The sequence below is a fragment of the Nicotiana sylvestris genome, chromosome 11 (assembly GCF_000393655.2).
Source record: "Nicotiana sylvestris chromosome 11, ASM39365v2, whole genome shotgun sequence".
NCBI lineage: Eukaryota > Viridiplantae > Streptophyta > Magnoliopsida > Solanales > Solanaceae > Nicotiana > Nicotiana sylvestris.
This window is the reverse complement of record NC_091067.1, coordinates 148,735,292-148,757,185: the sequence shown is the minus strand read 5'-3', so window position 1 is coordinate 148,757,185 and position 21,894 is coordinate 148,735,292. Positions and strand designations below refer to the sequence as shown.

Sequence of the window (21,894 nt, the reverse complement as noted above, 5' to 3'; positions counted from 1 at the left end):
TCCTATCAAAGGTCATGTCCTCGAAAATCTGAAGTCGCGCCATGTCCTGCATGATCACCTCTCCCCAATACTTCTTAGGCCGCCCCTGCCTCTTGTCGTTCCTTCTATAGCCAGCCGCTCATAACTCCTCACCGATGCATTTGGATTTCTACTTTGTACATACTCGAACCATTTAAACCTCGCTTACTGCATTTTGTCATTAATAGGAGCCACACCCATTAGATGAAAGGGAGTTAAACTCCCTTCAAATAAAAGGATAAGATCATTAGATGAATAGACTTCCATTAATTTATCGATTTATCCATAATGAAGCACATGCTTTCGAGATTCTAATGCTTATGCCTTTGGTTTAAAGGACGAAAGATCCTGGAATAAAAATATTATTGAAAGTTGTTATCATAAGCCTTTTCTCATTTCTATGTTATCATGATTACAAGAATATTCATAATTATATCAGTTATATAATATAAGAAGCCAAGCTATAGGTACAAGGAAAAAACTAAGGGTCATATAACTACAATTAGACATTTCTATCATAACATCCTCATGTAACAACATTTACAATAAAAGTTAAATTTTTTTAGGAACCGATTTTTATATTATGTTATACTATATATCTTATATAGCAATATTTTATTATAGCAGTCAAAAAATACCGAAATAAACGATATTATATAAAAAGGTTTGACCATAATTATGTAAGTAGCCAAGTTATAGGTACAAAGACAAAACTAGGTGTCACAATGTCATAATTCGAATTTTTGTGTGTATAAAGTTCAAGTTTAATAATTAATGTTAAATATTCTTTATTTTCCGAATAATTTTGTGAAAGAGAAAAGAAGCCAAGTCATAGAAGCCTAACTGGATGGATTAATTATTTTAAGGCTTAGCTAAGCACATGATGGATGCCCCTTTTTTCTCACTTTTTGGTTAAAGAAATTAGAGAAAACAGCTGTCATTATAGCAGTCATTTAGGTGGGATTTGTCGTATCTAATCATCATTTATTTTAACCATAAAACGCGGTTCTACAGTTAAGTTGCAACTATTATTTTATTAGTTTTTTTAACTCTCCAAAAGGAAAAAGTTAAAGATATCTTCTTCTTTTTTTTTTCCATTTCCAATGTGTATTATTTTAAGAAAAGTGTTGGCGTAACAAGTAAAGTTGTTGTCATGTGACCATGAGGTCATATGTTTAAGTCGTGAAAATAATTTCTTGCAGAAATGCAAGGTACGGCTGCATACAATAGACTCTTGTGGTCCGACTTTCCCTGAACCTTGCGCATAGCGGAAGCTTAGTATACTGGATTGCCCTTTAATGTCTAGTATCTATTTTAAAGCCTCGATTAATTCAAAATATGTCGCATAAGACCTATTAAAGGTAAAATGCTCCCTATCAAGATTTTTTTATTCCACAAGTTCAAACGCAAAACCTATGTTTACAAATAAAAAAATATTATTCATCTTACCACAATCCTTGGCGGTAATATCTTAGCTAATGAGTTTCATCTTTTTCCTTTGTTTTCATCAATAGTTCCAATAGGGCTTTTTCTTTATGTTTTTTCCTTTTTCTTTGAATTTGCCATTTAAAAGGGGTTCTTGTTTATGTTTATCTTTTGTTTAGTCAAGGTTTTATTGTATTGCTTGACAATTACACTTTGCTCATAAAAGGGAATATAATTTCCTTTTTGTTAACGAAACATTCTTTTGGGGGCGGCCAATTGCCTAAAATTATGTAATAAATTAGAAAATATTAAATGTTTTACCATGTCAACAAGGGTAATCCAATTTATCAAACAAATACAATGAATTTTCCTTGTGTAAACCATTACTTTTTCTTTTCCTTCATTCTTCTCTCAAGGTTTAAAAAATAAAATATATTCTAATTTTTGAATGATCTGTTTCTTTCCATAAATTCACACGCCACGTTATCATATGTCATTATACTATATATCTATTGGCTGCTTGCGTAATTTTAATGTGGCTAAATTAATGCTTAACTAGAAGAATTCAATATCTAATTTGGGAAAGAGAAGATTTTTCGACTTGAAAGAGACCCCTATATAACTTTTTTTAGAATCGTAATTTTACTTGCCAAATGAAATAAGATGTATTTGTGTGGAATTCACTAAACCACTTGTAGAGGAAGATTCAAACTATGATCTTTATGAGTTTAAATTAAAAATATTAAATTATATTTGATTTATTAAGTTTTAATTATACTTTTACACTTATTTAATAAATTTTCTGAAATATAAACAAAGTGTGAGATAAAATTAATGATTCGGATAAATCCATAATTATACACTAGATTGTAACGATCCGGCCAGTGGTTTTGAGAATTAACGCCCCGATCCCCTATTAACTGCTTTTTTCATGTTTGTTTCTGCTATTGTGAGTTGCCGGGAAGATTCGTTTTGAGTGTCAGAGTGTTTTAGGACACTTAGTCCTTAAATGGGAGCTTAAGCTTTAGAATTTGGACCATAGTCGGAGCAGTGCGAAGACGGCTTCGGAATGGAATTTTGTTAGCTCCGTTGAGTGATTTTGGGGTTAAGGGCGTGTTCGGATTGTGTTTTGGAGGTCCATAGCTTATTTAGGCGTGAAATGCCGAAAGTTGAATTTTTAAAGTTTTCGGGTCGATAGTGAGATTTTGATATCGGGGTCGGAATCCGATTCCGAAAGTTAGAATAGCTCTGTAGTGTTGAATATGACTTGTGTGCAAAATTTAGGGTCAATCGGACATGGTTTGGTTGGTTTCAGCATTGATTTGTTGTTGGGTACTCAGCCCATTTTTATTCCTCCTTATCGTATGGCTCCTTCTGAGTTGAAGGAATTAAAGGAGCAGTTGCAGAAATTGCCTAACAAAGGTTTTATTCGGTCCAGTGTATCACCTTGGGGTGCTCCTTTCTTGTTTGTGTAGAAAAAGGATGGTTCTATGCGTATATGCATTGACTATCGCCAGTTGAAAAAAGTTACAGTGAAGAACCGGTATCCTTTGCCTCGTATTGATGATCTGTTTGACCAGTTATAGGGTGCACGACTGTTTTCTAAGATTGACTTGCGTTCAGGTTACCATCAATTGAAGATTCGGGGGACAGATATCCCGAAAACTGCTTTCAGGACTCGGTATGGTCATTACGAGTTCCTTGTTATGTCATTTGGGCTGACCAATGCCTCAACAACCTTTATGCATTTGATGCACATCGTGTTCCGGCCATATCTTGACTCGTTCATCATTGTCTTTATTGAAGACATTCTGGTATACTCCCGGAGTCGGGAGGATCATGAGCAGCACCTGAGGACAGTGCTTCAGACTTTGAGAGAAAAGAAATTATATGTGAAGTTTTCTAAATGTAAGTTTTGGTTGTATTCCATGGCATTCTAGGGTCACGTGGTATCGAATGAAGGGATCAAGGTGGATCCAAAGAAGGTGGAAGCGGTGCAGAGTTGGCCCAGACCATCCTCAGCTATAGAGATCCGTAGTTTTCTTGGCTTGGTGGGTTATTACCGTCGATTTGTGAAGGGATTTTCATATATTGCAGCACCTATGACCAGGCTGACCCAAAAGGGTTCTCTGTTCCATTGGACGGAAGAGTGTGAGGAGAGCTTCCAGAAGCTCAAGACAGCTTTGACTACAGCCCTAGTATTGATATTGCCTATGGGTTCAAGGTCTTATACTATCTATTGTGTTGCCTCGAGGATTGGCCTTGGAGCGGTATTGATGCATGACGGTAGGGTAATTGCCTACGCGTCCAGACAGTTGAAGCTACATAAGAAGACTTATCCTGTCCATGATCTCGAGTTAGCTGCCATTGTTCACGCCTTGAAGAACTGACGTCATTATTTGTACGATGTTCCTTGTGAGATTTATACTGATCACCGGAGTTTGCAATATCTGTTCAAGCAGAAGGACCTTAATCTGCGCCAAAGGAGGTGGTTAGAGTTGTTGAAGGACTATGATATCACTATCTTGTATCACCCGGGCAAGGCCAATGTGGTCGCCGATACTTTAAGTCATCGGGTGGAGAGTTTGGTAAGTTCGGCTTATTTAGCAGCAGCAAAGAGGCCCATGGCAATGGATGTTCAGGCCTTAGCCAGCCAGTTTGTGCGATTGGATCTTTCAGAGCCCATTCGGGTTCTAGCTTGTGTGATTTCTCGGTCTTCCTTGTTGGATCGTATCAGGGAGCGTCAGTTTGATGATCCTCATTTGCTTGTCCTCAAAGACAAGGTTCTGCATGGTGATGCCAGAAATGTGACCATTGGTGAAGACGGGGTATTGAGGATGCAGGGTCGGATATGTGTACCCAATGTTGATAGGCTTCGGGAGTTGATTCTAGAGGAGGCTCACAGTTCACGGTATTCCATCCATCCGGGTGCCACGAAGATGTATCAGAATTTGAGACAACATTATTGGTGGCGGCTGATGAAGAAAGATATAGTTGGGTTTGTAGATCGTTGCCTCAATTGTCAGCAGGTAAAGTATGAGCACCAGAGACCGGGTGGCTTGCTTCAGCAGATAGAGATTCCGGAGTGCAAGTGGGAGCAGATCACCATGGACTTCGTAGTTGGACTCCCACGGACTTTGAGGAAGTTCGATGCCATTTGGGTGATTGTGGATCGACTTCCCAAGTCCGCGCATTTCATTCCTGTGTGTACTACCTATTCTTCGGAGCGGCTGGCGGAGATTTATTTCCAGGAGATTGTTCGTTTGCATGGCATTCCAGTTTTCATCATTTCAGATAGAGGTACTCAGTTCACATCACGGTTCTGGAGGGTCGTACAACATGAGTTGGATACTCGGGTGGAGTTGAGCACAATATTTCTCCCTCAGACGAACGAACAGTCCGAGCGCACTATTCAAATTCTTGAGGATATGCTCCGTGTGTGTGTGACATTTGGAGGGTCTTGGGTTTAGTTCCTACCACTGGCGGAGTTTGCCTACAACAACAGTTATCAGTCCAGCATTCATATGGCACCGTATGAGGCCTTGTATGGTAGGCGGTGTAGATCTCTGGTGGGTTGGTTCAAGCCGGGCGAGGCTAGATTATTGGGCACAGACTTGGTTCAAGATGCTTTGGAGAAGGTTAAGGTGATTTAGGATAGACTTCGCACAGTCCAGTCTAGATAGAAGAGTTATGTGGATCGGAAGGTTCGGGATGTTTCCTATATGGTTGGAGAGCGGGTCGTGCTTCGGGTTTCACCTATAGCGTTATGAGATTCGGGAAGAAGGGAAAATTGAGTCCAAGGTTTATTGGTCCTTTTGAGGTATTGCGACGTATTGGGGAGGTTGCTTATGAGCTTGCCTTACCTCCCAGCTTGGCAAGAGTTCATCCAGTATTTCATGTTTCGATGCTCCGGAAGTATCACGGTGATCTGTCACACATGTTGGATTTCAGTTCAGTCCAGTTGGAAAAGGATCTATCTTATGTTGAGGAGCCTGTGGCGATATTGGACAACCAGGTTCGAAAGCTAAGATCAAAGAACATTACATTAGCGAAGGTTCAGTGGCGGGGTCAGCGGGTCTAGGAGGCGACTTGGGAGACCGAGCAAGATATGCGCAGCCGTTACCCTCATCTTTTCACCACTTCAGGTATGTCTCTATGCTCGTTCGGGGACGAACGAATATTTTAAGAGGGGGAAGATGTAATGAACTGGCCAGTCATTTTGAGAATTAATGCCACGATCCCCTATTAACTGCTTTCTCCATGTTTGTTTCTGCTATTGTGAGTTGCTGGGAAGATTCGTTTTGAATGTCGGAGTGTTTTGGGGCACTTAATCCCTAAATGAGAGCTTAAACTTTAGAATTTGGACCGTAGTCGGAGCAGTGTGAAAACGGTCTCAGAATGGAATTTCGTCCATTCCGTTAGCTCCGTTGAGTAATTTTGGGCTTAGGGGCATATTCGGATTGTATTTTGGAGGTTCGTAGCTTATTTAGGCTTGAAATGCCGAAAGTTGAATTTTTAAAGTTTCCGAATCGATAGTGAGATTTTGATATCGGGGTCGGAATCCGATTCCAAAAGTTAGAATAGCTCCGTAGTATTGAATGTGACTTGTGTGCAAAATTTGGGGTCAATCGGACATGGTTTGGTTGGTTTCGGCATCGATTGTAGAATTCTTGAGATTTCAAGTTTATTAGGCTTGGATTAGAGGGTGATGGTTTTAGCGTTGTTTGATGTGATTCGAGGGTTGGATTAAGTTCGTATTATGTTTTATGATTGGTTGGTATGTTTAGTCGAGGTCCCAGGGGCCTCGGGTGAGTTTCGGATGTTTAACGGAAGTTGAATTTGGACTTAGGCTATTTTGAAGTTTGTTGCTTCCTGTATTTTCGCACCTGCAGTGAGGAGCCCGTAGGTGCGGACCGTAGAAGCGAGGCAAGAGGTCGCAGGTGCGGTCTGGAGCTCAAGGGACAGTGATTGCAGAAGCAGACCGCATTTGCGGAGAAGGAAGCGCAGGTGCGGCCCCATGAACCGCAGATGTGGTAATCGCTGGGCAGATATAGAAAATTTGAGGGTTTGAAATTTCACAACACAAAAATTGAATTGGAACTCGGTTGGAGACGACCTTTCAAGGGGTTTTGAAGGAGAATCATCGGATAAAGAATTCTAACTCGATTTTGATCATAATGCTATAATTTATTGTTGTTTTTCTCTTCTAATTAAGAAAATTGAGGGCAAAAGTTTGAAAATGGGAGAAAAGTTTCCAATTAAAAATCAGAGTTTTTAGTAGGATTTTGGTATCGGATTTTAGTGATTTTTGTTCGAGTGTGCTCGTAAGTGAATGAGTGTTCATAATCCGTAATTTTTAACCGATTCCGAGACGTGGGCCTGGGAAGGATTTTGGGCATTTTTTTATTTTCTTTCCTTAGCTTCGATTCTTTTAGCTAAACTCGTTGTTCATAGTTATATTTACATTATGATATTGATTTGGTTAGATTTGGGCCACTCGGAGTTGGATACTCGTGGCAAGAGCATGATTTTGGATTGATTTTGAGATGGTTCGAGATAAGTAGCTTGCTTAACCTTGTGTGGGGAAACTCCCCTTAGGATTTGGTATTGTTGTTATATGAATGCTGTGTACGTGAGGTGATGAGTGTGTACACGTGCTAATTGTTGGAAAAACCCGTTTTCATTAAGTAAATATTTGTATTTTTCTTGTAATTGAGCAATACTTGTACTTGAAGCCTCTTGTTTAGCTTAGGAAAAGCATGCTTATGTGACTTAATTGTCTTACATGCTTTAACTGCTTACTTGTATTCTGTGCAGCATATTTAGAGTAGAAATTCCTGTTTATTCTCAAATAGAACTGTAGATTCTTTCTTGAGACTATTGTGTGTTTACTTTGGGACTACGGGACGATATTCCGGGAGATCCCCCTGCATGTTTACTTTGGGACTACGGATCAATATTCCGGGAGATCCCCCTGCACGTTTATATTTGGGACTACGGGACGACATCCCGGGAGATTCCCGTGTACTGGATATTTACTTTGAGACTACAGATTAGTATTTCGGAGATTCTCCTGCATATTTATGATTCGGACTATGGGGTGATATCCCGGGAGATCCGCTGCACATTTACGTTCGGGACTACGGGACGATATCCTGGGAGATCCCCTGTTGCTATCTCTGTGTACTGAGTATATTCTGTCTGTGATTTTACTCTTTAACGACTGTTAGTATTTTCAATTATTCTGTCGCACTTCATACTGTTTTACCTTGTTTTGTGTGTGTGTGTGTATATATATAACCAGTAGGGCCATGACCTTCCTCGTCACTACTCGACCGAGGTTAGGCTTGACACTTACTGGATACCGCTGTGGTGTACTCATGCCCTTTCCTGCACATATTTTTTGTGTGCAGATCCAGGTTCTTATGCTAAGCCGTTCTACCAATGAGGTGGATGATATCAGAGACTTCGAGATATATCTGCCGCGTCTGCAGATCCAGAAGTCCCTCTCTATTCTCCCCTCTAGCTTTAGACTTCCTGTATTTACTTTTGATTAGACATTTTGGAGTTAGAACACTATATAGTTTTTCTACAGCTTGTAATTTCATGAGATTCCGGATTTTGGGAGTTTGATTCAGCATTGAGAGTATGTATTGTATATGTCGAGCGCCATTTTAGACTCTCTTATTATGTTTTATCCGTAACTTGCTAGTTTCGTATTTCATTTCCTTTTTCCGCAATTTGTTAGGGCTTACCTAGTCGTAGAGACTAGGTGCCATCACGACAGTTCACAGATGGAGAACTTGGATCGTGACATAGATCCGCCTCAGCACTTGTGCATATATAAATTTTTTCATTTATTCAAATTTGATATTTACACTCAGCTCATCATCAAAACATAGAAGCTATAAATCAAAACAAAACTGTAGATAAATTAACTACAAGTAAGTAACCACATATTTATGGCAATATATATTTTACATTTATCAATTCAAAGGTCCACCTGAGGATAAAAAGGGAAACTCAGCTAAAAATTTACGGACAGCTTAGCACCTATTAGGGTCAAACTCTTGCTGACCTGACAATCGGTTACTGCAAAAAAAAAACACACACACACACACACAGATAATATTGTATATTATGTACAACTTTATTTTTGGATTATTCTGCTAGGCAGATTTTGATAATCAATTTAATGGGTTCCGAATTCACTGAAAAAGTAATACCGAGTCAATCTGATACGATCATTGAATCAGGTAACAAAAATATCATTTTCGATATAAAAATAAATATTTATGAAACATAATATCCTGGACAAATTTTCATGCATAGATGAGTAATGATCAATCATTAAAGACACTTAAATACATCAAACTAGACAATTATTCGAAAGTCATCATTAATTCCACGACCTAATTTAGTTTTGATCTACTTCTTATTTACGACTATAGATTATGGGTTTGTGCCGTGGAAGCATGAGCGAAGCTACATGCTATAAAAAGTGGTCAACTGATTATCCTTTGTCAGAAAATTAAACTACGTATACAGGTAAAATATTAAATTTTAAAGGTATATAATATATATTGAACACTCTTTCTCGAAAAATATTTTTCACTTCTTTAAAGTATGAACATCCTTGAATAAATTCCTGCCTTCGCCATTGTATGAAAGCAGTCACTAATAGTTACTTTAGGAAGACTGTCTGCACACATTCCTAGGAGTGCTATCACTCTCATCAAGCTACCTTTTTTCCTTCTGTTCCTTAGATATTTTTAGACAACTATAGCCACAATATTTACCCATTGCAGCTATGGATTATTGAATATGCTACCCTTATTCACAATAAGTGACTACTTTATGTTTGATATACTAAGAAAATATTAACTCTTAGAGAAAAAAATGTATTCGCTAAATTAACCTTAATTAATTGAACTTGGCACATTGTAATATGTAAATAAGGGTAAATTTTGAAAAAAATAAAATTAATTTTTTTTTAATTATATAAATGTACACTTATTTTGAACCAAAATAAAAAAAATAAAATAATCACTTATTGTGGATTAGATGGAATATCTAGTTTCTTATATTAATAGCAAAACCACTACCTTCAATAAAATCCGCCCTCAAAACTATAGATCCACTGCACCAGTAAGAGGCTCATATATTTCATTATTAGTTACTGACTTTATAACAGTAAAAGGTTGTTTTCTTAAATTTGTGAAGAAGCTATATACTAATTGCATATCCAAAATGATCTCACTGAAGAGCAAAAATAAGGTGAAAGTACATTATTGATCAAGATTTTTGATTCAAAAGCTTGGTTAAGTGTCCAGGATAATAATACCAAAAAAAAAAAAAGATAAAAAAATTTACCCGCCAAATCCTATTTATACTGGCTTAATGAATATATAACATGCGTCTTCATATATATTATTATCACTAAATTATAATTAATTAATATATTTTAACCTTAATATATAATAACTTTTTAAAGCTAATTTACTACTTTGGATTGGTAGCTGATTTTATTAATAATTTTTTTTTGGAATTCTTACACCTTTAATTTATAATTTAATCATAATAAATTTATATATATTTTTAATATTAATATCAGATGTGTGTACGTTTTTATTTGTTAAAATAAAATAAAATAAAATCCAAATACACCTCCTTCTCCCCTTCTCTCTCTCTCTCTCTCTATAGTCTCAATTCATACTCTAAAAAACGCCATTTTCTCTTCTATATTTTCTCTCTCTAATGGAGTCGACCAAGTCGACGACGACCATGACCTGTCAACTTTAGCAGGAGAGTCTCATATATTCATTCAAATCTTCAAACATTTTTAGAGATTCCTTTTTTTTTTGTGGAAATTTTTGGATCTTTGAAAAAGCAATGGGAGAAGAAGATAAAGGAGAAATAGTTCAAAAGCTGATTGAAACAGTGAATGAAATATCGAGCATTAATGAGTTCAGAAATTCAGTGAAGAAGCAGTATTGTAATTTAGCTAGGAGGCTTAAGTTGTTGACTCCTATGTTCGAAGAGATTCGTGATTGTAAAGAGCCACTCCCTGTTGACTCATTAAAAGCTTTGGTTTCTTTAAAATTAGCTCTTCAATCTGCTAAAGATGTCCTCAAATTCGGTAGCGAAGGTAGCAAAATTTATCTGGTGCGTATGTTTTTTTTCTTCCAATTATTAGCTCGTTTTTAGCTGATTTTTTAGACCTATTTGTCTGGTATTAATATACTTTCTGAAATGATTAGAGCAAATAGAGAAACAGATTAATTCTAGTAAATTCTTTATAATTGTTTATGATTTTATAGGATTTATGTTTGATTTGCTTAAGATTGTTGTGTTTCACATTTGGAGGAGCTTATGAAATCATCTAGAGAAGTTTGATTTTTTTTTTTTTGAAATTGCTGTAATTACAAATCGTTAGATCAGTGATAGGAAGTTGCAAATTAGCTATAAAGAAAAAGTGAGTACACTTTAAAGGTGAAAGATTTGCATTTTATTTTATCATGGTTGTTGTTGATGCAAGTGGCGCAGAGCCAGGAATTTATACAAGTGGAATAAAATAAAAAGAACTAGATTGTCACACCTGAGATTTGAACCGATTACCTAAAGCAATTTTTGAATGCACTATTCAATCGTTTATATGTTGCCAAAAAGTTTATTTTTGCCCTATTTGTACAGTGTAATTTGGCTGCCAGTAAGCTAAGATTTTCAAGATTATGGTAGAGATTTTTTCTTTAAGTTAGTAGGTCGGCTGTAAACTGATTCACCCTCTGCGTGGGAATGGGGTTGGCTCTGGTTTTATGTATGACCTATATATTTTCACTCTCTTTTAAACCCTTATGAAACTCTCTTCTTACATGGGAATATGCAGCAAATGAATATTTCGGTCCTGACAAATTTGTTGGCGAGGCAGTTGAAGATTCTAATAGTAGATGTAGCTCACTTATGGAGTCTGATTTTGTTTCACATGGCTTTACTTCTGGATGTACTTTCCGATTCGCATAATCCATGAGCCAGATGGATTTTGATAATCCCTGATATGGACTCTGGTTCTGGATTGCTGGTTATTAATAAATGTAATCAAGCATAACTACCTCAATATGTAGTGATTGAGTTAAGATTCGAACCTCTTGCAGAGTTTGATTTCCAAATGTGATGGTCCAGTTTTGAACTTTAGAGTTGAAATCTCCATTTATTCTACAAAACCTGACTTAATTTGGTAACAAGGAAATTAATTCCTGCCGAGGATGCTTTTATGGCTTGATACATTAATCGAACACTACTGGATGGAACGCCGTTATCTCTAATTAATGACTCAGATTTCTTGGAGAAATTCCACTACTTGTTCTTCCTGGCCTCTGAGAGATGCTCCTGTTCTTCTGGTAAATTTCTATATCTTTGTCTATGGACTTCTTCCTGGAGTTTGCTCCACAGGAGTCACTACTCTGCCACGCAAGCTTCTTTTGTTAACTTATTTTGTGAAGAAAACCAACAAGGACTCGTGAAAGTGAGCAGCTGGCAATATCTTGATTGCACTTACGTGATTCGTTCTCCCTGCTATGCTAAAAGTGAGCAGCTAGCAATAAACGTTAAGAAAAAGCAAATGAAAAGGGGAGGAGGATAAACCCATACATATCATAAAAAGATGGAAGAGGAAACAAAGATCAGAGATTAGGCTCTAGACTGATGTTATGTGTGTTAAATTTCTAATCATGTGACATTAGCTATTGGGTTACTTTAGGAAAAGAGTTACCTACACCCCGGTGTTTACACCATCGCATATTAATTTATGGTTAAGTGATAGATTAAGGTGAGAATACATATTAATTAATCATTGGTTAAATGATAAAGGTATGTGTAAAACATACATGTCGCGTATTTTTGAATTGGCACAAACAATCGGCGTAGATAAGTTTAACCCAGTTAGTGATTTCTACCTTCAAAATTGGCTGCTCATTATTTGCTCATATAACTGAACAAGCTTTCCGAAGACCTTTGGCAGGATCTTAGAATCACTTGCTGCTGTAAATGTAGTATCTTTATACGGATGTTCTACTCCGCCAAGTGAAGAGAGTTGCCAGCAAGGAGCACAAAATGTTTCAAGATTTTTTAGTATAAAACTATAAATACATGGCCACTGAACTAATTTAAAGGCTTGTGGTATATCTGGTCAAAAAATTCTAAAAATATTTTACAACCTGTTCTAGCATCAATACATAGAGCCCATTTGGATGAGCTAACCGTAAATAATTGATAAACTTGAAGTGCTGAAAACCATTTTTAAGTGCTGAAACTGTTTTTTTAAATAAGCATTTACGTGTTTGGATAAAAGTGCTGAAACTGGTAATAAGCAGTTGATAAGCTGTTCTTTTGTTCCAATGACTAAAATCCCTTAAAAACTTTACAAAAGACCATAAATTAAAAAGTTTCTTCCTGAAGAAAAGGATGAACAACGATATAGAATGAAGAGAAAGTTAGGACATTTGTTTTGGAAAAAGTATTTTGTGAACTAAAAAATATTATTAAGTATAAACTAGTAATAGACTTGGTCAAACTAAAAGTACTTATAAGCTGAAAAGCCATAAGTTGGGGGTGACCAATTTATGACTTATAGTTGATTTTAGCTTCTAAGCACTTTGAGTGTTTACCAAACGCGTAGATAAGCCAAAATGTGTTTATAAGCTAGTTTTACCAGCTTATAAGCTCAACCAAACACCCTCATAGTAATGTAATGTTGGTTGTCCGAGGTCATCACATTTTTGCTTCTTTACCCTGTTCCCCTCAAGGGCATTGGTGCACGCTCTTTTGAAAACATCAAAAGGGCATTTTGTATGTCATTGCCTATAATTATGCACTTGAATATATTTGATTATGCCTCAACAATTACTTGATAAGATTAATTAGATTATGAAGAACATCACATTTTGCCGAGTACATTGGTGAAGATATGAAACTTCTAGAATAAGTACGCGTACCTGCCTTCTGTTAGCTGATAGCTCTTACTAGGAATTTGTTCCCTCGTGAACCTTTACATTAACTGCTTGATTGGCCTGATATCCAGACACGATAAACTGACTTGTTCTTTAGGATACCGAGACATGTCTGAACGCCTGGCAGGTACCCTAAGTATAATTTCATCTACCGATTCACATTCTCATAAACTTATTCTAAATTAAAGCTGGTATCATATATCAGACAGTTTTCTAATTTCATTGTGTGTAATACACTCCTTGCAAGTAGGAGCAACAATTATGTTTAATCCTTGTAGAGTGGCAGTGAGATTCTTTGAACCATGACTCCTAATCTGTCCTACAGAATTTAAGTAAGTCACTCAAGAATTGGTGTCTATTTGCAGGTGCTAGAAAGGGAGCAGATCATGAGTAAATTTCAAGAGGTGACATCTCAGCTTGAACAAGCTTTAAGTGGAATTTATTACGAAAAGCTTGACATATCCGACGAAGTTAAAGAACAGGTGCACATCATTTTCTAATTAACTCTTCCATTCCAGGGGGGAGATTGTTTTGGAAGCAGCAGCATAAGTACTGGACCTCATTCTCTTCTGTAATTCTGTCACTCGTTTTTAAAATTTCACGATTACAAGATCTTATGTTATGAATAATTATTCTTAGCAAAAAGTTATTTTTCACTGTCAAAGGATGCATCAAGCATGTCTTAATTTGGCATAATATATCTATTAATTTTCTCTTAAGTACTCAAGAACATTTGTCTATAAGAACTAGACAAGTGAACGGGTTCGCTACTTATTTTAGTCTATCAGAAATTAAAGTGGTTCAAGTAATGCATTCAAGTTTTGTAGCAATATAGCTTGATGGGTTAGATGGCCTACCTCAGAAACATATTTCAGTTGTTTGCCATCTGTCACTTCTTCTGCTTCCAGGTTGAACTTGTCCTTTCTCAGTTCCGAAGAGCCAAAGGAAGGATTGAAACACCTGATGTTGAACTACATGAAGATTTGTTTTCTCTTTATAGCAAGTGTAATGATGCTGTGGTAGATCACGCTGTCCTAAGGCGGTTAGTTGATAAGCTACAGCTGACTGAATTAGATGACCTTAAACAAGAATCACTAGCTTTGCATGAAATGGTAACTGCCACAGATGGGGATCCCGAGGAGAGAATAGAGAAGATGTCAATGCTACTGAAGAAAATTAAGGACTTCGTACTGACTGAGAACCCAAACATTGATTCTTCTGCAAGGGAAAAGTCTTCAACTTCTTGTGGACAAGCATCTGCAGACGAGAGCCAGAAGGCCCCAGTTATACCGGATGATTTTCGTTGCCCTATATCCCTGGAGTTGATGAGAGATCCAGTCATTGTTTCAACTGGGCAGGTATTGGTACTGGGTCCTTTTAGCATATTGATGTAAAAGATCAGTTGAACTATCTTTTATTACTCTTTCATTACAGAAAAACCAGATTCTTCCCTTCCATTTCGACTTACATTTATGAGGATAGATAATCAATATTTTGCTCTGGTGGTTGTGTGTATTTATTAGTTGTCAGTCAGACCTATAATTTCATCCAAGGTAGCTGCATATCTTATCTCTCGTTTCTATTACACCATAGTATTTGAAATGCACATTTTGAGAAGTGTTTTTGAAGACTGTCACATCAACTGGAGTAGCATAACTTTTTTCTAGTGAAGTGCTTCAAAGTTGTTTAGATCACCATGAGGAACAAGTTACAGTTAGTCAGATGATTCAAAAATACTGATGTTGTGTACACAGACTATCATCAAAATGGAAACAAGACATTTTGCCAAAAATCCCAAACGACTTTTGTTTCAGTCATGCTGATTTTCTGTATACAGCAATGATATGTGGTAGATATTCATACCTCGTGGCTTATTGGTTGCTTGCTCTTGGAAGATGTCCTCTAGACATACTTCGTTTAGAGATGGAGTTGTCATATTATCATTTTTAACAGGTTAATATTTTACTTCACTGCAGACCTATGAACGTTCTTGTATTGAGAAGTGGCTGGAAGATGGGCATAGCACTTGTCCCAAGACCCAACAAGCCCTCACAAGCAAAGCTCTGACACCCAACTACGTGCTGCGTAGCCTTATAGCACAGTGGTGTGAAGCAAATGGGATTGAACCACCCAAAAGACCAGGTAGTTCTCGACCCAATAAATCAGCATCAGCATGCACCCCTGCTGAGCGCTCGAAGATTGAAAATCTCCTGAGAAAGCTCAAATCTGGCAGCCCTGAAGAGGAGCGCTCTGCTGCAGGTGAAATCCGCCTTCTTGCTAAGCGTAATGCTGATAATCGTGTTGCAATAGCTGAAGCGGGTGCCATTCCTCTGTTGGTCCACCTTCTCTCCACACCTGATTCTCGAACCCAAGAGCATGCTGTTACAGCACTTCTTAACCTTTCCATATGTGAGCATAATAAAGGAAATATCATAACCTCCGGAGCAGTGCCTGGTATTGTGCATGTGCTCAAGAAGGGGAGCATGGAAGCACGGGAAAATGCAGCAGCCACCCTATTCAGTCTTTCAGTTATTGATGAAAATAAGGTCACCATTGGTTCTTCTGGAGCAATTCCTCCACTCGTGGCATTATTAAGTGAAGGTACCCAAAGGGGTAAGAAAGACGCTGCTACAGCGCTTTTCAATCTGTGCATTTATCAAGGGAACAAGGGCAAGGCAATAAGGTCTGGTGTTGTACCTACACTAATGCGACTCCTCACGGAACCTCAAGGTGGTATGGTTGATGAAGCACTTGCTATTTTAGCAATCTTGTCGAGTCACCCAGAAGGGAAGGCAGCTATTGGAGCTGCAGAAGCAATTCCTGTTTTGGTGGATGTGATCTCAAGTGGTTCTCCAAGAAACAAAGAAAATGCAGCTGCAGTTTTAGTACACCTATGCTCCGGGGACCAACATCATCTAGTCGAAGCGCAGCAACTAGGTTTGATGGGCCCCTTGATGGATTTAGTACAAAATGGAACAGAAAGGGGTAGAAGGAAGGCAACCCAATTGCTTGAAAGACTGAACAGATATGCTGAGCAGCAAAAATCGCCCCAGGCGCAAGCCGAGCCTCAAATTCATCACCAGCTGTCGCGGTCACCACCCATATCGACTAATACCATTGACAGTTGACTGCTTACAACAACAACAACAACATCTAAGCCACAACCCCAGACAAGTTGTGGTCGGCTATATGACAATTGAATGCTTATTGTTCCTTTTTTTTTTGTTCTAGTTTGTTTGGCTTTTCTTTCTTGGTTCTTTTACTATATAAGCATTTGATGACATTTAGCATGGCTTAGAGAAAGAAAAGGGTGGGGTGAGGGAAAGGTGGAAGATCACCAGTCCCATTCATTAAGTTATTTATTTGATTTTCTTGGGTTGAGGCTTGTACTCCCATGAGAATAAGCCAGGGAACGAGGGTAAGCCCAGAAAAAACACACAAGGAAAAAATTGACATGCAAAAATGTCTGATGTATCATTGTAACAGTTGTACAAGTGTTATCTTCCTCAGTTTTTATAGAAGGAGATGCTTTCCATTACAAATTCCCGTTTGTTGTCTTGCCTTTGGTAGTCAAATACTCAATTTCTTACTAAACAGGAGCCAGTTCAAGTCTGCTCAAAACTTGGCCACCCTCCTGTACATGCAGATGCGGAGTCGGGATTGAAGCTTATGGATTTAGGATTCTAAATCTTTTAAGCAATTGGATTCTAAATTAATTATTTGTACATATTCAAAGAATTTCTTAAGATAAATACATGGTTTCAACCAAGACTATTGAGTTTAGTAGCTTCTACTCTTCCTCTACCCGTCTACATGTGCTTTCTTAGTGAAGAGTGAAGAGTATCCCTTTCTCCCAATGTTGTGAGATTATTTTGCTGAGTTTTTGTTGAAGACATGATCAAGTAAATAAAAATATATAACCTTTTAGATTGAGTGTTCAAATAAAGTCACAATTTTTTATAAATCAAAGCCACCTTAAAGATGGGGGGTTAGGCTAGACCCCTAGGATGTGTATTAGATAGAATTAACCAGTAGCAAATTACATGCCCGAGAGGTATACGTAGCCTGACCTTTCCCAAAAAAATCAGGAGATTGGGCGTACCCAAATCTATACATTCTGTGATCTTATGTACTCTTGAGATCCTCCTACAACATATGTACACTTAACAAGGAAAGTAAACCACAAAAACCAAAACCCCTTACCATTTCTTTGTCATCCTTGAAACTACCATCAATGTTAAGTTTATAGTAGTTTTTAAGCGATTTGCACCACAAAACTATCCTAGACAGTTTATACACCATCTTATCAGACAGGTATACAATGTCCACCCAACTCTTATTACTCAGAAGCAGGGGCGGATTTATGGGCGGAAGGGTTCACCCGAACCCCCTTAGTCCAAAAATTACACCGTGTATATAAAGCAAAATTTATTTTTTTTACCTCTATTGACAGAGGCGGATCCTGGATTTTAAGATCATGGGTGCAATACGATACTTGTCATAATATCACGTGATGCATATTTTTTTAGCGTTTTATGATATATTAATAATTTTGCACATTATTCAACGAGATAAACTATAATCTTGCTAATCTAAGTATGTGTTTGTCATTAATATTATCAATTATAATTTGACAATCATTGCATAATGTTTATATTAAAACCTGTTCAGGTTTTACCATAAAATTCAAAATAAAAAGGGAAAATAGAATACTAATGAAAATATAATACTGTAAAAAGAAACTTCGTCAAAAAGCTCTCAGAGCATATGACGAGCTCTTTATATGTGACTTGCTTAACCAAAAAAAGGAAAGTATATTTTATTTTAAAATTTTGAAAAAGAATTTCAATAATTTGGTAAAAATTCAAATATGTTTAAGCAATAATTTGGGATAAATTTTTTTAAACAAGTCTCATCATGGACTTAGATTTTATTGTCGCATAAATTATTTTTAATAAAACCAATTTATAGTGGTTCAAGATAAAATAAATCTCAATGGAAGTAATAAGTAGTTTAATCTCTGATTCCTTAAGTTGTTGTTTACCATGAAGACTTGGAGAAGGAGATAAAAAAGGAAAGAATGATAAGAAGGAAACAAAAAAATAGAACTAAAATAAAAATGAGCTACAAAATACAAACTAAATACGTAGTATTATATTAATGTGAGCCCATGGGGTCTCGATCGGAGGCACCAATGCCAAAATTTGAGCATGGGTGCCATCTACTCTATATGGCTAAACCATTGAAAATTTGTACATAAAATATAGTTTTATTTGGCAAAGAGGCATTTTATAACATAGACACGCCCTTGCCTATATATATATATATATATATTATATTTTAAATCACTTTAACACCGTTAAAAAGCATAACTTAGTAGTCAATGAGATTATCCGCCCCTCCAGTTCCGTAATCATCTTTCAAATGACTGCTACATATGCATGGTATATAGTAGGCAGGGGTAGTGGGTTGTTCAAGTCTCGCCGTCACTCTTCATCAATAAAAAAATAAGATATTAAAGACCTAATTAAATAAATAAAAGTATATACATAATTAACTGTGGAAGACATAGTTCTCTTAAGCGCTCTATTATATTTCAATCCTTGAATATAATAGACGATTAGTGTAGACATTCTGTGCCAGCATTTTCCATTTCCTTTATCCCTTTTTGGTTACAATATTTATGATCTTGGTTCCGATTGTGTAACTTGTAATTATCAGATGAATATGTTTCATAATAAGAATCACTTCCATCAAGATATTAGTATAATTTACTGTCAGTCTTGTTGCTTTAACAAAATTGAATTGCCCTCCAGAATTTGATTTAATGTATATTAATTATGCCTAGATTGACATCTTAATATTTGATTGTTGATATAAGATTGGTCGAAAACGGTCGAAAAAATCGGTCGAAAATCACGAATTTTCGACTACTTTCCGATCAAATTGGTCGATAAGAAAATAGTAGGTCGGAAAACAATTTCCGACCGAATCCGTCAGTGATTTTCGACCAAAGTAGTCGGAACATTCAAAAGGTCAGACGACCAAATTATTTTTAAATCTCCGACCAAAGTGGTCGGAATTTACCGACCGAATCAGTTGTAATAATATAAATAAAAACAAATATTTATTTAAAATTAAATAATAAAAATATATAATTTTGGCCGAATTAGTCGAAAATTAATAATTAAAAAATAACATTTATTTAATTTTTGATTCATTTCATTGTATTATGTTCCGCAATGGGGATACCCTCACCACCAAAAAAATTGTGAAAGATAACACCATCTAACCTAGCATGATTCTCCCCGTGAACTATCCATATATAATAATTTTTTACAAACCCTTTCTTGTAGAGATAAACTTTAATTTCGTTTGTTTTCAATAACTTAACACACTTACATTTCGCACAAGGGCACCTAATGCTTCCTCCAATAAGAAAATCATCAAGTGTTTGAGCCTTAGCAATAAATTCAACAACCCCTTCAATAAATTCATCCCTCAACACCGTACGATTAGGATAATTCCTATTATACATCCATCTATGATGCACAAATTTCATCTACACAAATAGAAATCTAGAAATGAGATATTTAAAACAATCTGATTTATTTAAACTGGTTACAAAGTTATACTCTTTCAAAGATTCATTTTAGATATATACGTATCATTGTGTCAAAACACTTTAATGGTATATTTTATTTTTTAAATTAATATTTTTTAACACTCAAAATCTCACATTAATCCCTATTCTAAATAATATAAGTTTTTAACTAAAATAATTAAATTTTAATAGCTTCTTAAATGTTCATATAATCCAAATTAACTAATAATTTTTCAAATTTACAAATTAATCTTAATGTTGAAATTGAAAACATTTAAATTTAGTATCATTCTAATAATAAAACTAGCAAGCAACAATGAACCTAGAACAACAAACTTTACACCAAAACTTTAAGCTATAACTAGTTATATAATTACCGTTGGAAGTGAAAGTGAAAGTTCGTTTTCCTTCTTTCCTATCGTTATTTTTTAAATTACTTTATGCCAACATGTCATCTTTTTTTATTTCAAAAATAAGTTAATTAGTTACTAAAATTAGATTTAAGTTCTTAACATATTCTTGTTTAACCCAAAATTTTAACCATACCTAATTCAACATATTCTTCTCTCGTTATATTTTATATTAAGTATTATTAAAAAATTAAAATCCCTAAAATTTCAACCATACCTAATTCAACTAGCTATGATGTTCATATATAGAAACTTACCACAAATTTAATAATAAAAACAAGATATATATATATATATATGTCACCAAATTACTTACCTCGATGGAAAAAAGATTGGAGAAGAAATGCGTCGTTGCGCGCGGAACAAATGTTGAAAACGAAAAATAAAATAAAAAAAATTAAGGGGAAAAGGGAGGAGGAAGGAAAGGGAAAAAGGAAGAGGAAACAAGAGAGAGAGAGAGAGAGAGAGAGAGAGATAGAGAGAGAGAGAGAGAGAGCGAGCGAGCGAAAATATATTACCTATAACGAGGAGTATGGTGAAGAAGGACGAGAGGGGGAGAAGAGGAGGATGAGAGAAGAAGGAGGAAGAAAAGAGAAATGTTTCTGTTTTTGGGGAACGAAGTTCGGGTAGGGTTTTTAAAAAAAATCTGACTGATTCGGTCGGAATTGTCATTTTCAATATTTAAAAAAAGAAAGTCAAACGAGTTAAACTAACTTCTGCGCCAACAGTTGTGATGTTTGGCTTAATGTATGCATATTTTGATGTATATTACCTCATATTTTGCTCATTTCTCGTAGATTTGAGATGTATAATATAATAATTTATGCTAATTTGTGGTATTTCTATATGTAGAAATTATTTGGGTGCAATTTGGGATGAAAATGCTCGAATTGGAGCGAAAATCGGACGAAAAGGCAAAAGTGCGAATTTGAGGGCCACATGCAGCGTGGGGCGCTACCTGTGGCACACAAAACAAAATGTTGAAAAGTTGAGGGTCAGGGCCAGTGCCCCACGCTACCCTGGATGCTCAAAATGCAAACACATCCTAATTCGACTAGGACTCAGTTATTTCGACCCTAACGCGCCCCCAAAAATACCGCTGATTCGTCAAGAATCTATACCTAGAACTGGTAGACAAGAAGCTAGCAACTCTATCTAGAGATCGAAGAATGGGAGAAATGACCCTGTTCTAAAAACAAAAGCCTCTTAGCGCCCCAAGATGCGACCTGAGCAATCACTAGCTACAATCAATGGAATATTGATTGAAACTATTCATAAAAAACCCGATCCCAGCCCAGAAAAGTGACCGATCAGGGCGGGGACTTCCCCAGAGCCTCTAATAGCACAGCAGAGACATGTTCGATTTATTTGGAAAAGAGGTAAATCTTAGGGGAGACCATTCGAATGCTTCCCCCTAAAAGTCAGTGCTTGC

At 36.4% G+C, this 21,894-nt stretch overlaps 2 protein-coding genes across 2 annotated transcripts; both read left to right on the top strand.

The window, feature by feature from the left end:
- Window positions 1-2,807: 2,807 nt before the first annotated feature.
- On the top strand, window positions 2,808-3,833 carry LOC138881827 (uncharacterized mitochondrial protein AtMg00860-like). The gene is made up of 2 exons (XM_070162109.1): window positions 2,808-2,882; window positions 3,384-3,833. The coding sequence occupies exons 1-2, from the start codon at window positions 2,808-2,810 to the stop codon at window positions 3,831-3,833; spliced, it is 525 nt and encodes a 174-aa protein (XP_070018210.1).
- A 6,286-nt stretch (window positions 3,834-10,119) lies between these two features.
- Window positions 10,120-16,990, top strand: LOC104227121 (U-box domain-containing protein 13-like). The gene is made up of 4 exons (XM_009779279.2): window positions 10,120-10,608; window positions 13,814-13,930; window positions 14,357-14,806; window positions 15,425-16,990. Exons 1-4 carry the CDS (start codon window positions 10,336-10,338, stop codon window positions 16,574-16,576), a joined length of 1,992 nt encoding a protein of 663 aa, XP_009777581.1. The 5' UTR covers window positions 10,120-10,335; the 3' UTR covers window positions 16,577-16,990.
- The last annotated feature ends 4,904 nt before the right edge of the window (window positions 16,991-21,894 follow it).

Excerpts from the sequence above, each read along its gene's own strand:
- LOC138881827 (XM_070162109.1), top strand. The coding sequence starts at position 2,808 with ATGGCTCCTTCTGAGTTGAAGGAATTAAAGGAGCAGTTGCAGAAATTG. Across the intron at positions 2,883-3,383 it reads AAGGTTTTATTCGGTCCAGT|GGTCACGTGGTATCGAATGA; the intron begins GTATCACCTTGG and ends ATGGCATTCTAG.
- LOC104227121 (XM_009779279.2), top strand. The coding sequence starts at position 10,336 with ATGGGAGAAGAAGATAAAGGAGAAATAGTTCAAAAGCTGATTGAAACA. Across the intron at positions 10,609-13,813 it reads AAGGTAGCAAAATTTATCTG|GTGCTAGAAAGGGAGCAGAT; the intron begins GTGCGTATGTTT and ends GTCTATTTGCAG. Across the intron at positions 13,931-14,356 it reads CCGACGAAGTTAAAGAACAG|GTTGAACTTGTCCTTTCTCA; the intron begins GTGCACATCATT and ends TTCTGCTTCCAG.